This window comes from Streptopelia decaocto, assembly GCF_964273445.1.
Source record: "Streptopelia decaocto genome assembly, chromosome: 1".
Taxonomy (NCBI): Eukaryota; Metazoa; Chordata; class Aves; order Columbiformes; family Columbidae; genus Streptopelia; species Streptopelia decaocto.
In genome coordinates, this window is record NC_138663.1 from 14838280 (window position 1) to 14854330 (window position 16051).

Below are 16051 nucleotides of genomic sequence, written 5' to 3' on the forward strand. Positions count from 1 at the left end.
CTGTATAGAAAAGATGCCATGAGAAGAAATCAGAGATTTCTTTCCCCTCAAGTTCAGAGCCTTCTTTGTCCCACCAGCTGTAGCATTCCTCCAGCAGCATGTCCAAGATGGGACACACACCTGGGCTCTTACCTCCTCTGCATTTTGCTTCAGGTGTTTGCAATTAGCTAAGGATTCTGCCACCAAACTCTTTTGGGACAGCAAGGTGTTGGCTTTTGCAGCTTTAACACAAATTGTTATGAATCATCAGGAGCATTTTATAGATACAGTTTCTGAGGTTAAAGAGACTGTGTTTTAATGTAAAGTATTTCATCTGTGCATTGCAGAACAATATAGAAAATACTCCGTATTTTTCAGATGAAATAGTAGATTTTACTCTTTTTTTTAAATAAAGTCTGGTAACTTCCAAATATTATTTAATGGAGGATCCTAAACCTGATAAGTTATTATTTTTTTTCATTTTTGAACATTTAATAACAGTTTTTTGCATATACCAATTTTAGATTTGATTTGAATTATATTACAAGTAACATTAATTCGTTTTCTTAGTAATGCTACTTATTTTGAAATCACCACTACTGCTGTGAGTGAGCTGGGAACTTTAGGTACAGCACTCCCCCCTAGTGGGTAAAACCACACCATCCTGGTTTTGCAGGACCTGCTGCATCCTGCTCATCAGTACTGTCTGGAAAGGAAAGCTTTGCTTTTCCCCCAAGTATCCTGAAGCCTCTGTGTCGATTTTATCTTTTTATGGCTTGTTATTTACTTAGGGTATGTCGGGTTTGTTCTGAATTATAACGGGAAGGAGAGAGGGACTCTCACAGTGCGTATGCAAGGCTCAGGTTCAGTTCATCCTTGGTTCAGAGCAGTAATTCCCTCCATGCCCTAGAAATTCTTCTGCTAAAAGTGTCACCAAAACTAGCAATTTCTGCTTGAAATACTTTAATTCCACAAAACATTTTGGAAGCTAAAAGTATTTTTTCAAAAACTCAAAAGGAGACTGGGCGGCTCATGAAGAACAGGTTCACTGGAGATCACCATCAGGCTCCTGGCTCAGCAGCTCATCTAAACCCACCCAAAATCCTTACACACTGATATTTTCTCATTCAAAATTAAGCCTTGTAATATTTCCCTGTTCTGTGAGCAAACAGCAGTGATGTTTAGGTATCAGGAAGCCATTATGATCAATATGATAAAGAAAATCCCCTCCCCAAAGCCCATGTCTGCCCACGTTACAATTCTGCTGTGCTGCAGCTGTAAGGGAGAACTGTTTCTAACACCCCCCCATCTCTTTTTTTTATTTTTCTCTTACATAATTGTGGTCATGTTTTTGATTAAGTTAAAATAGGATGTTGCACTTAGCTCCTCAACAGCTTCCTGAATTTTGTGATCTATCCCATCAATTGACAGAAATCAGAGCACTGTCTCCGCTAGTACCGCGTGCACTGAGTGCAAGACACGGATATTTGCATGAACCAATTTATCTCTTAAAAATATTTCTTGAGTGAAGCAGAAATTGCATTCATCCTAATGTGCTGTGTAATGAATTGCATTTGAAATATGTTTATTTTTAGTAAACAAATGCTAATGGCAGCCTGCTGTTAAAAATAGACAGTAGAGTTGGCACAGACATAAGGGCTGGGGAATCTTTCTTTCCCTCATCAGTGGAAATGCCCTCTGTGTAAGTCATCTGCAGAGAAAGCATGATGTCCCTGTGGAAGTTAGTCCCTCCAGCTGGGGAAACTGCAAACAGCAAGTCACCACTTGTCACCTGAGCCCTGGCTTACAAATAGCCTCTGCAGTCCAGGTGCTGTTGTACCTCTTACAGGGACAATGGGTGCAGGGTGGAGACAGTGCCTTTTTCTTTTCCCCTCTTCCCTGTCAGATGCAATATGGGTTTTTAATGTGCCTCCAGCCACACCGGGCTGCAGGGAGTGGGGACACTTTGTTGGAGAGATCACCATGGGTTCCCCCAGCATTGCCACCTCCTGCTCCTCCTCTCTCAGCAGCTGCTCCGCTGGCCAACAGGCTTTTCCTAATGTCTGAGTGAAATATCCCTGGCTGCACTTTAAGCCCATTACTTGCCACCTCCTTAGAGAGAATGTTTTGTTCCCTTCCTTTTTGCACCAGCTTATTTCATAGTTAAGAGTGTTATGTCTGATAAGTCTCCTTTCCTCTAGGCTAAACAGCTCAATTGCCCATTTTTTTTCTTACATTAAGATTTCCAAGGCTGCTGATCACTCTTGTTGCTCTGCTCTTGTCTTTCCCCAGTAGGTTCACTGCTCTCTCGCAGTCTGGTGCCAAAAAGCCAACCATGCAGCCAAGGTCTTCTGAGTAGCCTGGTAGAGTCATTTCACACATCTTGCAGATAATATTCCTGCCTACACATCCTGGTTAGGAAACATTTGTCATTTTTCACAGCAGAAGGGCCTCATGGACTCATGCAGACCACTCATTCCTAACTTAAATTTTGTACAACTCCTTCTGTCCATGCACATATTGCTATTGAATTCTGTCCTGTTTTTTTTCAGGCCATTTATCTAATTCGTTATAAATGCTGAATACTCATTCTGTCCTACAACACACTTGCAGCCCCTCCTGGACTCCTGTGGCCTGCAAATGGAAGAGGATATCTTCTATTCAATTATTCAAGTGGTTAATGAGCATATTTTAACAATATCAGACTTAAGACAGATTCCCATGAAACTGTAATAAATGTAGTCAGCTGGACAGTGAACTACTGATCACATTCTAAAAGTTCCACATTCCAAAAAGTTTTGAATTTATTTTCGTAACAGTTTATCTAAATAGTGTCTTCATATTGTAGCCTCAATGATGAATACCAGAGACAAGACTTGCAGGGATGGTTCAAGTCTTTTAGTAGACTGGCTTATATAAGTCGAAAACAGATAAACTTCCAAGCTGCCCTGGGAATAGTTTTGTGGTGCATCATGGACGAGCTTCCCCATCCCTCCCAAGCCATACAGAGGACTTCAGCTTCCAATAAAATGTCCTAATGCCCCTCTGCTCCTCCACAACATTCAGCCCACCTAGAGCAGGACCCCAGCTCGGCACCTGTGGGCTGGTGGGTTTCCTGGGCATGGGAGTTCTGTAGAGCAGGGATCTCCCCTCAACAGCAGCAAAGACCATGGCAGAGTCCAAGACCTCCTGCTCTCAGGGCTGAACGTCTGATGGTCTTTTTGCACTGGGGCTCTTCTTGCCTTGGATGATTTTGTATGCAAAGCATACAGTTATGCTGTTAGAAAGGGTGCTCACCACACTCGTTTCAGGAGGGATGATGTTAACTTTCCTGGGAGAGGTTTTCAGTCACGGACGGGTAAATGCTTTAGGAGTGAAGATGTGACATGGTTCTTCTCATACAGACTCAAGTCAGGAGACCGGCAGCTGCTGACATTTCACTGCAGAAGCACTGCGTTGTTTTCTGGGCCCCAAATTTGTATAAGACACAAACCCTGTTAAACAGAGATTACAAATTTAATTTTTCACATTATTTTCCAGCATTCTGCTTGAAAGGTAGGTTCAAGTAGGGAAAAATCTCCTTCTTGCTGCCAAAAGATCCTACACACGGAGCTCTAGCCAACAAATGCTGCCTTCATTTGCCAAAAAAGGCCCTGTTTTCATGAAGGACCAGACAAGAAAGCCTGGGCTGAGCCTTTGCTAGTTGAAAATTACCTGAAAAGCCTAAAAATCAAAAGCTTAGCCAGCGAAATTCCAAAATCCTGAAAATAATCCAGTAAATATGATTTATTTAGTACATAATCAAGAGAAGGTTCTTATCTTGGAAAAAAAAAAATCCCAGTGGGAATTCCTTGATAGATACACAGTGCTTCACATTATCACATGAATTTAGGCACTGAGTTGGCTCCACTGACTCAAAAAGGACCAGGAAGGTCCAAAAGGGTTTCCAGTTGATGTAGATTGCAATAGAAAACATGGCTGGGAGTCTAGATGGAAAGCACTAGTTTAAGAAAAGTGAAACTGATTCCTTATTTACAGGCTTTAGTATTTCCCAAGACCAAAACCATTACCTCATAATTCCAGACTGTAACCTAAATGGGGTTCTAACAATCAGAAGTCAGGAATCTCAATTAAGATTTACCCACAGTGACATGTGTTTCATTAGCAGGTAACGTGAAGAATCAATATTTTATGACCTGCCACATCTTTGAGTCATCTGTCATGTTTTATCCTTAGATGTTGAAGTAATTTGACAGTTCTAGAATAGAAGGAAGCAAAACAGAAAAGAAACTTTTGCTGGCGTCATACTTTCAGACAAATTTAACAGGTAATTTTCTACAACAAGCAATTAAAACACATTGGTCTCTTATTACAGAGCAAATTCCATTCCCTGGGCCTGAAGGAAATGCAGCTATTGCTGCCACTAAGCAATGTGCAGATGAATACTGATTTTGGCACTTTACATAACAGGGAAGCAGCAAGATCCACCTGCAAAGCTTCAACACTTTTTCTCTGCTGGGGTCCCACTGCTGAGTCCTCAGGTACCAGAGTCAGTAGAACCACAGACCTGTAAATGAATACACCCATCTGGAAAACACTGTTTGTCTGTTGTCCAGGTAAAAAACACAACAAAGGAAGGAGATTAGATTATATAAAGAGGAGGGAAGGATGAAGACGAAATGTCTGGGCAGTTACCTACAGGTTTAGAAATGTCATGCATGCTCGTGTTATTTCTTTTCCCAAGTTTCAACTTGAATCACGTTGCGCTTGAATCTCAGCTTTCAAAAAAAACCCACCTTCTTTCGCTCATAATTGCAAAGAAAATTCCTAGCTCTCAGGGAATGTGAGGTAAATAGGAAAGAAACCAGACTTTTCAGAAGCTCGTGACTGCACGTCTCCCTGGTTTGCCAAGGTTTGCGGCTCATTAAGGCTTTCTGGAAAACAAGGGCTTCATTTCATGAGCAGTGTTGACAGGATGGGTCTTTTTTCTCTTCTGGTATGGAACAAAAAAGGAGACGTTTTCATTTTTATTTGGTTCTGTAGGTAGGTAGTGGAAAAGAGCCAGTTTACAAAGTAGCCAAGACCTTGTTTATCACAGCATTTTCTTTCATTTTCCACATCCCTCTACAATAACTGTTTTGATGTGATAAAAAATAGAAGCACCTGAGAAAACTTCAGTCTCAATAAATTGGTATTTTGCACTGAAAATCCCTTCAATATAAAGTTCCTATGGGCAATACCAGGAAAGCCAGGGAGAGTAAAGAAATCTGAATAACTGCATATTTTCCTGTCTCCAAGCAATTTATAATCTGAGACTTTTCTAGTAATGGGTTTTCCGAAACACCTTGGAGACAAAAGAGGAGGGACACACAGTGCTGTGGGGGCTGCAGGAATGACCACCAAGCTCATCTCCAGGGTTTGGTGACCCACCACTTTGGGACCACCATGAGCCAGCCACCGTTACCTAACTACAACCACAGCTGATGCTTTCCATAGTGTTGCCCACATGGAGTGAGTAAAGCGCTGCGGCGGGTGCTCAGTCCATGGCACTGGGGGCTCAGCAGCGTGTCCCAGGGACAGCCCAAGATGGTTGCTAGGCCACCTGTCCCCAGTCAACGGTAGACAGCCAGCACAGCAAACACCAAGTGCTGTAGCTCTGCACAGATGCCCTGTCAGGCATTTCAGAAAAGAAAGGAGATTTTTATATTTTTCCATGAGTTTCTGCTTATTTTTAAATTCACCAGGACTGAAGAAGGAGCTTGGCTCACCCCAGCTATCAGGACTTTGCTGCCGGCGATCCCCTGTCCCGTGATCTCAGAAACCCAGGCTAACTTTGCCCTTCCCCAGGGCTGGGTTGATGAGACAATGTGACCGCTAGAAAAGGATTCCAAATGAGGAGATGTTTCAGTGTCTGAAGCAATGAAATATTTAATCCCTGCTCTCTCCGGGATATTCATCATCACAGATTTACTTATCTGCTGCTCACTGACAGCAGCAACTGACAAGGACGATGACAGCTGACATACATTAACCCAGCCGCACAACACAGCTATCACTCCAGAGCAGAAATCCATCATTATTATTTAACACCGAAGAGGTGTCTCAGTTGGTGCTGGATACTAAGTGCAGGTGGCACCTGCACTGAAAAGTCATCACCGTTGGGGTCTGTTGGAGGTGAGGGGCTGTTGGCACAACCCTGAGCCCCAGTAGCCCCAGCATGGCCAGCAGCAGTCCCCAAGTGGCCCAGCACTGAGGGCACACACAGGGTCTCCCATGCTCCCACCACTGACCTAGCCCACAGTGCTGGCTGCAAGGCCATACCCTGGTGGAGGAAAATGAGTGGGAAGGATGGACGAAAATCACTTCTTTGGCGGTAGAAGGGTGGAAACCTTAATTATAGCTTTGCTAGAGCTACACAGCAGGACAGTGCATTAACCCCCCCACTTAAAGCTGTAGGTGGAGCACCAGGCATTACTGCACAGCTCCTTGGGGAGTGATGCTGGGGATGCAACAGGCTTGTGGTTAAAGATACTGAAACTGCTCATTAAGCTGTACTTTGATGGCTGTTACACTGGGTTCCTCTCTGGAAATTGTTCCTTATTGCTGTGAGAAAATTCAACTCATATTCGCAGGAGTCCTGACATTATTGCTCTTACAATGTCATTTGCACTTGTCATTTCTTTGGGTCCTGAGTGAAGCACAGGTAATACTCTGCGTGGTGTCTGTTGACAGCTTGTCAGAGCCTGGAGAAAGAGCGGGGAAAGGTGGCTGAGGTGGGGCTGAATTGTCTTCTGGAGGCTCTCATCTCTGTACTTCCCATACTGTTACCTGAACATGTGGTGTAGACAAGATACCTCACTTCAAGATGGCTGAGGTGAGATTGACTTCATCCTCATACTTGTCCCGTAAATGTGGCTTGTGCCCAGAGAGGCTGTGGGGAGAAAACAGCACACACTTGTTTATAATGGTTACAATCAAGATCCAACCTGAAATCTTTGAAATATTTTTATTTACTGTGAGAAACAGAATATTCTGTTGCCATATCACAGCCTCCCAAAGGTGATGGGGACACAAAGACTGTCCAGGAGAGGCAGCTGACAAATATCAGCTATTCCATAGCAGGCAGATAAATGCACTGGAAGGAGCAGTTGTGGCTTGTGCAGACCAGGCTCCTTCTCTCTTTGTCTAAGTTACCCCCCTTTTTACAGATGAGCTTAATTTCTGAGCAAATCTATATCAGTGTCTTTATCTGTTGGATTGTTCTGAACTATTACTGTCTCTGAGGAAGGGGTGAGTGAGTTTTGAGGAATCATGGTGAAATTGGGTTTTGGTCTGAGATGGTAGGGTGGGGTTTTTTCCCTTCCCCATTAGTGTTTTCTGCCAGGCTGGCTGATTCTTGAGACCATCCTGCTGTCTCTTGCTGTGGCAATGGCATCCTTATGTAGAAAGATGGCATTTACACAAGAATTGCTTTACAGTCATTGATGGGAATGGCCGAACTAATGGCAAATTGTCCACATGTGTGTGTGAATCAGGTGTAGGGAAGGAGGAAAGAAGCCACCAGGGCACCTAAGCCCTGGAGTCAATCTTGCACTGTATGAAGTGTGATCCTTCCAGAGGGAATAATGTGGGATATTTACAGCACCATATGGATGATGCATTCGAGTGTTAGAGAAGGCTCCACTGCAGAGCGGGAGCTTGTAGAAAGACCTGCCCTTCAGACCACTCATGGTCTACTCACTACTGCAAGAGATACCACAGGTTACAAGTGAAGTTCATATGGTTAAGGTTTCTGTATTCATGCCTTCATGTAGACAGGCCTCAAGGACAGGGCTAGAAAACACGGCTTCCCTCCAGTGATCATCTCCCACAGAAGGGAGTAAGGCAACACTGGGAATGATGCTCTTTCCATTGTCCTCGCCATTGCATATGTGCAGCAGTTGATAAGACTTGTATGCCTAAAACTGCAGGGCTGACTGGGTACTCCAGGTTGTTAACCTTCCTACTCCAAACCAGAGGAGAAGGAGGATGGTCAGGACCCTGTACCACACCCATCATTCAGGGCTATTGCAAACCAGCCTGCCTTCCTGCATGCTTTTCATTTGGCAGCTTCCTAACACAGCCCTCCCCTTCCTTCTCTGTGAAGGGTATTTTCTCCGCACTGCCAATCACAGTCTGCTTTCTGTGCTGAAAGCTCTTCGGGGAAGGAATCTCCTCCTTTGCATGAGTGCATTTCACACTCCTACAGCAACTCATAAAAATGTTTAAGGGAATAATATAAATTAATAGTAATAATAAATCCTTATATTAATATATTGTCCAAAGCCTGTGTAAATCGGTTTTGCAGCGATCCTGCAGGGCAGCTGGAAAGGGAAGTTGATTGAAACAATGCCTTCAGGACCATGAGCATTCAACACACTCCTTGCTGCACATCAGATAGATTTCCATGATGAATGGTGGTCACAAAAACCTTGCCCTCTTCTTAGACCCTGGCTTTGCCATCTCCCATATCCAACTTCTGTTCTCGCTGAATATCACCTAACCCTATAGAGATATTTTCAGTAATTTTACCTGTTATCTCATGGCTTTGGAAATGATTGTGAGCTTTAGGCAAGATCCCAAATATTTCCTATTTGCCTAGAGAGCATATAGCCAGGTAATAACTGTTCCTGTGCTCAGGCAAGCTAACCATTAAGCCGCAGTTTTGAAACCTTGGACTAAAGCTTCTCAGGTCCTTATCTTTCTGTTTCCCATAAACATATAGCTTGGCACCTGGAACTGTCTCTGAGACAGAAATGGGATCAATGTTCGCAGCTCATTAGCAGGTTTCGATTGAGACACAACATTACAGCAGCAAACCACTCCTAGAGGAGTTTGTGCTTTGGTGAAGGACCCACAGCCTTGCCTTGGGGAGCCCCTGCCCCAGGGGTTCTCCAGCTGAAGCCCTCCAACTGCAGGACCCTTCCCACCCACAGCGAGCCCCAGCAGCCACAGCCCAACACACCCATCAAATTTTCTGTTCGCACCAGCATAAGTCCCTACATAGAGAAAGTTCAGAAAACTTTTGGAAAACCCTAGATGTGTTTTTGCATGGCAGAGGAGCAGGTGGGATGTGTGCTGTGCTCCCAGGTCACACAGCTTTGGTGCTGGCTGAAAAACAGAGAAATTCATTTCACACAAAGAAAAGAAAGTTTAATTTTTTTATTATTATTCTGCAGCATTTAAGATTCACCAGCATTAATAATTTCACTGTTTTCTGAGACTCTTAAAATGAACCTTATATAGAAGTTTTAAGTATTATGTTACTATTAAAAATAAGGAAATTTCATTCACAAAAACATCATTTTAACATGCCAGAAAAGCCAAAGAACCATCACAGCCTTGCTTCTTTCTGTTAGGAGGAAAAACTCATTATACGAATCAGGAAATCAATTGGAGAAACACAGTCTGTTAAAAAAGAGCAGAGCCCCGTGTCTTTCACACCAGTAAAAAAAGCCCCATGGTAGTTTCCTTACGCAGAGATCCTGGCTGGCACCTTCAAGAATCTGCTTCAATATCTTGGCTTTCTCCCAGGGCCAAACTCCTACTCTCTCCCTGCTGCAGAGGAATGCAGGCTCAAACCAACCTGACGCCTCAGCATCGCTTGAATCGGAGACTGGGTCTTCTCGAGCTGGGGCTTCTCAGAGCCTCCCAGCCCACACTGGCCCTGGGCGCTGCCTCCTGCCCTTCCTGGTGGCCAAGCATGGACAAGTAGAGCTTTGTGTCAATGTCAATATGATTTGCTTTCCCAGACCAAAGATGCACCAGCGTCAACTTCTAACATTACCCAGGACAAGAAAACACCTGGAAGATATAAAGCTAATAAAGCTAGATATAAACTGTTATTAATAAAATGAAGAAAAGAAAAAAAAAAAATAAAGAGTATATGATGACAATCCAAACATTTTCTGGCTCATCTGCCCAGGACCTTATCAAGGTACCTTCACTGACACGGCTGCATCCTCAGAAGGACACTCAGTAAACAAGGACAGATCGAAGTTCATAACAGTTTTTAAATAAAGATGATGCAGAGCTTTCTGAGTAGTCTGAGCACGTGGCTTGAAGACTGGCACAGCAAACAAAAATACCAATGGATCCTCTGGGTTCCAGGACAGAAACTGAAAAACAACTCCAGCAAATGTGCAGAATATAAAGAAAGTAAAATATTTTCTTATTAAATAGTTAAGGAACAGGAAGAGTTTAGGAATCACTGTTCAGGGACTCCTGTTTAGTGACAGCAATTTATTTGACCATCTGGGTAAAGAAAGACTGCAGCAAACCACACAGAGGAAATAAAAATTGATGAACAACAAATAACTGATTTTGCTTCACTCGAGCCTACAACTCTGCAGAGCAGGAAGCTACTTCACGTGAAAGAGGTTATTGATGAAGGCATTTCAGCCTCTCTCCAGTCCTTCCAACAACATACTAGATCTCCCATGCCAGCAAACCTGTCTTGAGACGTGACTCCCATCCCAAACTCACCAGAAACATCACCAAGTACAAAAGACAAATTGATGAGCCTTCTGGAAAAGAACCACCAGAGGAAGGAGCATCTCTGTGATGCTCCACAGTAAAAGAAAACTATTTATGAGAAAGAATAGGAGGCTTTTTGCTGTGTTTGTTCATTATGATAAAAATCCTCCTTTTCTCAACAGGCACAGAGCAAATATTGAAGCAGAGGAAAACGCTGCCCAGTGTTCAGCGGGGTCTGATCACTACATCTCAGTGTTTCGGTACCCACCTCAAGCGGACACACAACCTCCTCCCTTGTTCAGGGCACACTGTGCTGTGTGTGATGGCAGGAGAGGGGTGATCGTGCCTGCTCGGGAGGTACCACAGTGCCAGCACAACGCTGTAAAGCTGTGAGACCCAAAAGCCGTTGGTAGCCAGGAGTGGGTGGCAGAGCCATCACCCAAGGGAGCCCTGTTCCCACCAGCCTAGACTGGTGCCGGTAGATGACAGGGATGACAGCTAGGACTTGCTCCATCCTTGGATAGGTCTCTCTTCCCTCTGCCTGTCGCTTTCCTCCTGTCTTTCTCACCAACACATACGCGTATGTTGTGTTCTTGGAGCTGCACTCAAACCAGAGGAAAGCTGCTCAACCCAGGGATCAGGCAGGGTGGCAGGGAAGCTTGGAGCCCGTCCATATTCGGGGTTTCAGATCCTGTCACTGCTGCTGGGTTATATTTAGGTGTAGTTGAAGGAGGATGCTTTGTAAATAAGAAAACCATCAGGTTCCGATGAGGTGCCTTCTTTAAGCTGCTCTATCCCTGTTTCTCAGGATTTGCAGTCAAAATTCACCTGCTACCCCAGGGAAGGTCTCACTGACAAGAGCAGCACAGCTGACTGCCATACGTAGCTTGGCTCCTGCCTTCCCACCAGTCTGGCCTGCTCCTTGGATCCCTACACCCAGACCAGCCCCTAGGCTGTTAAGCTTATCTCACTGAGCCCTCCTGGGCTGGGGGTGAAATCTTGGACCCACCTTCTGCAAAGCCATTTGCTCTCCCATGAAAGCTGTCCTGGTACACAGCTGCACACACCCTAACAGGACTGAAAATACCTGTCCTCAAGCTGTGCTCAGACAAGATATTTGACAGCCTGTTACAAGCAACTAATCCACAACTGCCTAATAAATGGCCATTTCAGGCTGAGGATTATCTACTATGTGTGGGCAGGAGCTTCTCCCTTTGTGTCTCCATGCATGCTGTTAATCACTCTGTGCAGGATAATTATAATTCCAGGATTCACACACCTCACTTTGTCCATGTCAGACTTAGGCCTTCAGTCTCATCCAAGTCTGCAGTCACACAGGAGCCAACGGCACTGATCCGCCCTGGGAACCACCTCGAGATGAAGCGAGTCACCCCAGGAGCGCCCTGTCCCTCTCCAAGGACCGCCCGGAGCCGCACACCCAACGCCTGACTCTGAGAGAGCTGATGTTATGTGAGATCCATCTCCAAGCTCACCTTCCATCTTCTCTCTCCTCCCAAAAAATCTCCTCACCTCTATCAAAATTTCTACCTGAAAGAGAAAAGGGACTTGAAGAAGTCAAGACAACAAATGGGTATACTGTCTTGATGCATCCTGGGCTCCAGACTTAATTTCCCAATATATCTCTCCTTTCATACTTTGACAGAAGGTGATCAGACTTAATTCTTCATCCTTCTTCATCCTTTTTTTTTTTTTTAATTAATTTGTCTTGACAACCACAATTTTCTCTGGAGATTTTTGCTTACTGTCATAACAGCTTCAAAAATGTTCTGTCTGGAGAAATAAAACAACTGAGAAAATAATGTTCCCCTGCCGTGTTGCTCTTTTCCCTCCATAGCACACTGTCTACAACCAGCCTCTGAACTGACAGACTTCTCCTCCTGCTGTGTGTCAGTCTCGACATATAGCAACAGAAAAAGGAAACAATGCAAGAATAAATTGGATTATAGAACTACAAGAAGTGGCAGGGAAGATCAGGACCTGGCCAGCAGGGCAGTCACTGGGCACATTAAGTGTGCAAGGAGTGTAGTTTTAGGTCTGGCAATGCACTGTTTTTTATTGTGAATGACAGTACATGAGTTGCTGATGGTGAAGGTCTGTACAGCTATATGTTACACACAGATACTCCATACACAGCAACCTGGTAAAATTGTTCTGACTGGATCCTTCAGCCATTTTTATGTTTCTTCTTGGAAAAGGGTGTCTAAAAAAACAACATCATCTGTTCAGTGGTTAACTCAGACCATCATTGCCCCTGTGGCCCTGGAACCATCCTTTCAGATGCTGGAAATGCCCTTGTGTGGCTATGAACTGAGCCTTCTGCCTGCAAAACAGCCTGGACCCTCCTTTCCACAGACATTCAGAAAATTCTTGAATGCTCCTGAAACCATTTCCTACAGCCTTGGAAGCCCTTCCTGCAGCCTGTGCCCTGGGGCTCGGGTGCTGCCACTAACCGGGTGCACAAAATGCTGTCCAGCAGCAGGTCAAATACCTTTCCCCTCAGCTGTGGTTTCATAGGGCTTGCATACCAAATGGGTAAAAACCTTGCTGGTTTTTATGCGATTCAAGGAAACACGCTTTGGTAGCTCTGGTGTGGACAGGTCATTTATCATGTTTTGTTGAAAAGATACTGAACAGTCAAACACTGAAAGAGGGCTGCTAGCAAAATAATTGGGGAATTTCTGTCCATTCTTCCTTCCATCTCCATAGGGCAGCCTTGTTCCCTCCTCACTGTATCTAAACTGCTGTGCAGGGGTAGTAGGCACCAGAGAGCACAACTCATTCACCTCCTGGCCACACAGCTATTTCCAGGATGATCTGTGGGTAGCTTCTCCAGAACATATGATAGAGTTTCGGCTTGGATCACTGGCTGGTGCCTGGCTGTTTATTGAGAGCACAGTATTTGCCAAGGGGAACTTCTCAGGGCAAGGCATAAACACCCCCCAGTGAGGCCATGGCAAAGGATGCTCAGTGCATCAAGGGGAAAAAGGCACCCACAGCAGGTAGGCAAATGGGAACACACATCTAAAGACACCACTATTCCTCTCTCATCACATGAAAACTGAAATCATTCTCTTGGGCCACCCAAACAGCTTTAGTTATGTGCTTTAAAGGGAGTATCTTCAAAGAAAGAAGATGGGACACCAGATGCCCCCTGCACCTGGGCATCTAGCTGCCTCTCTTGCCTTTTAGTTATACACATCTATACATTTCCCAGGCCCTGAATGCATGTCACTATTTGGATTTTGGGGTGCAGTAGCTACAAGTGGAATTTTAATACGTTTAGCAGCGTACCAACCCTGATGTGAACAACAAAACTGTTTACCTGTGGTTACAAGGAGCTGACCCAGCCCATAAGCAGAAAGGCAAGAACTCATTAAAACTGAACTTGTCCAAATTTTTTTGAGCGTTATCTGAGGTGCCTCAGCATGTTTCCAATTGCAGACCTTGAGCAGCAATGTTTCTTTCCTCCTTCATCTCCTCCTGTACACCAAACACAGCACCAGCATTCAAGAGAGATAATGTTTCTCCCTAAGCTAGAGGAATGCAGTGGAAATCTCTGGTGATTTATTAGCCCATGGGCTTCTGCCAGCTGATGTGGTTTTGGGACAGCACTGATTTTGGTGTCACTATGAATGCCAGTTGCTCTTTAGCTCAGTAATTGTGTTTGGGGGCAGCAATAAATGATTAACTCATGCAAAGGTGTTGTTTTCTAGACACCAATGAAATAAATGGCAGAGAAAATCATATAAATATGGCTGGTGGCAATTAATGGTGTAAAGTGTTAAGATTGTTGGAGAGAATATCTATTCAGACCTAGAAGGTCTGCCTTTCTCTGTATATTTACTATACATCTGACGGCTTTTACAGTAACAGCATGTAAGGGGTTATCTGAAATTCGGTACGTGCTTTATACTTTGGCAAGGAGCAACCTCGAAGTGTCCTCATGGTTCATCTTCAAAACAAATAAATATTGGTGGCCCCCCTCTGACCACTGAACACTAGACAGTAAAACGCTGTAAATCCCTCCCACAGGACTGTACCCCAGCACTGCAGTCAACAGAAGTGACTGCCCTAATTAAGTGGGTTAAATATGAACAACAACTGTGTTGTCAGGATGTCAGCCTAACAGCCTTTCAAGACTTTAAATAGAGAGTTTAACAGCAGAGCACCTAGGTGGGGAGGGTAATACGGCTTTCACGAAGACTGCTTTCATTAACTGATTTATAGGCAACAGCACTAGAAAAGAGTTGTAAGTAGCTCTAAGACAAGAAACTTCAAGGACTCAGAAGCCTGTGATGTGATACAAAGCAGACTGAGGGATGCTGGATGTGAGTGACTTATTTCTGCTTTATCACTTGGGCATCTCTGGCATTTATTGAATTTGATTTCCATGTGTAGAACACCTGTGTGTGAAATTTGTCAAAAGAATTAATGAAGGTTTTTGTATGTTACAACTGAAACACTGAGTAGTGCTGGAGTAAGCACTGTTAAGGATTTGAATAACATAGGTACACAAAATTATGATTTAAAATAACTGAAAGAAATGGCTCATCTGATTCTACTGAGCTCAGATTGCTCCTAGGAGTATCAGGGCACGTGCTCATCACCATACAATTTCATCACCATACAGTTTTGGCTTTCCCTGGATTTCAGTTTCACCAACTATGGATTGCTCAAGGTGCTCACAAAAACACATATCTCCCTTAGCAAATAAACAGATTGAAGGGTCAAGCACTTTTTTGTTCTTTTATTTAGTAGTGCCACTTACGCATACTAATATTTACCTTATTAATTACATTAGTAACCATATTAATTAAATACACCAAAATTCCCAACTCAGACCATTTTAATAGGTTTTATTTATCACAAATATATCCATTTCTCATCCATTCTTCATTTTTTGCTACATGTTTTAAAGGGAGAAAGGAAGCTTGTGGAGCTACCAATGGCAAATTTTCTTTTACAATCGGAAGCTACCATCCCCACAGTAAACACTGTATTTTGTATTCATTTTCTGACAAAAACAAAACAGATCCATTTGTCTTCTGCAGGGCCCTCCTTAGCTCGTCTTATGCTTCTTGCATAGCTTATTTGCTACTTTCTAGTCTCAGCAACATCATTTCTAAGTGTCTTCTTTGTAGAATATATCTGGGCTACGGATACATGCTGAATACATGTGAGCTGTAACAAGTAAGGACTTTTCCTCCAAACCAACTTTGCTTGAGAAATGTCATTTTGTTGGAAGCTGATGGGGGAAGCAGGCACCCAGGGTCCATGGCACAACAGTGTAGCCACAACGGGGCTCCTCGCTTCGTGATTCCACCATCCCGAGCTCCCAGGTCTGGGCATACTACTCCAGGGCATCACTCTCCCTGGCATCTATGGTCAATTAGCAGCAGGTCAAGGTGACCATGAGAGTCAAGGTGTGTGAGGAACTGGTGGGAAAGGGAGAAGGTGGCTGTTCCATGTAACATGGGGCAGAGATTAAGTATTTCAGCCATCTAATAGTTATACTTTTAAGAGTTTCTGATTCAGA

At 44.0% G+C, this 16051-nt stretch overlaps 1 protein-coding gene across 1 annotated transcript in view; it reads left to right on the top strand.

The window, feature by feature from the left end:
* Positions 1-11855, top strand: part of LHFPL3 (LHFPL tetraspan subfamily member 3) — a gene marked incomplete at its 5' end in the record, with an annotated part of 243615 nt that extends 231760 nt beyond the window's left edge. The window contains one exon of the mRNA XM_082062601.1: positions 11793-11855. Within this exon, the coding sequence (XP_081918727.1) occupies positions 11793-11848 (56 nt within the window). The 3' untranslated portion in view covers positions 11849-11855. The remainder of the gene's footprint in view (positions 1-11792) is intronic.
* Positions 11856-16051: the final 4196 nt, after the last annotated feature.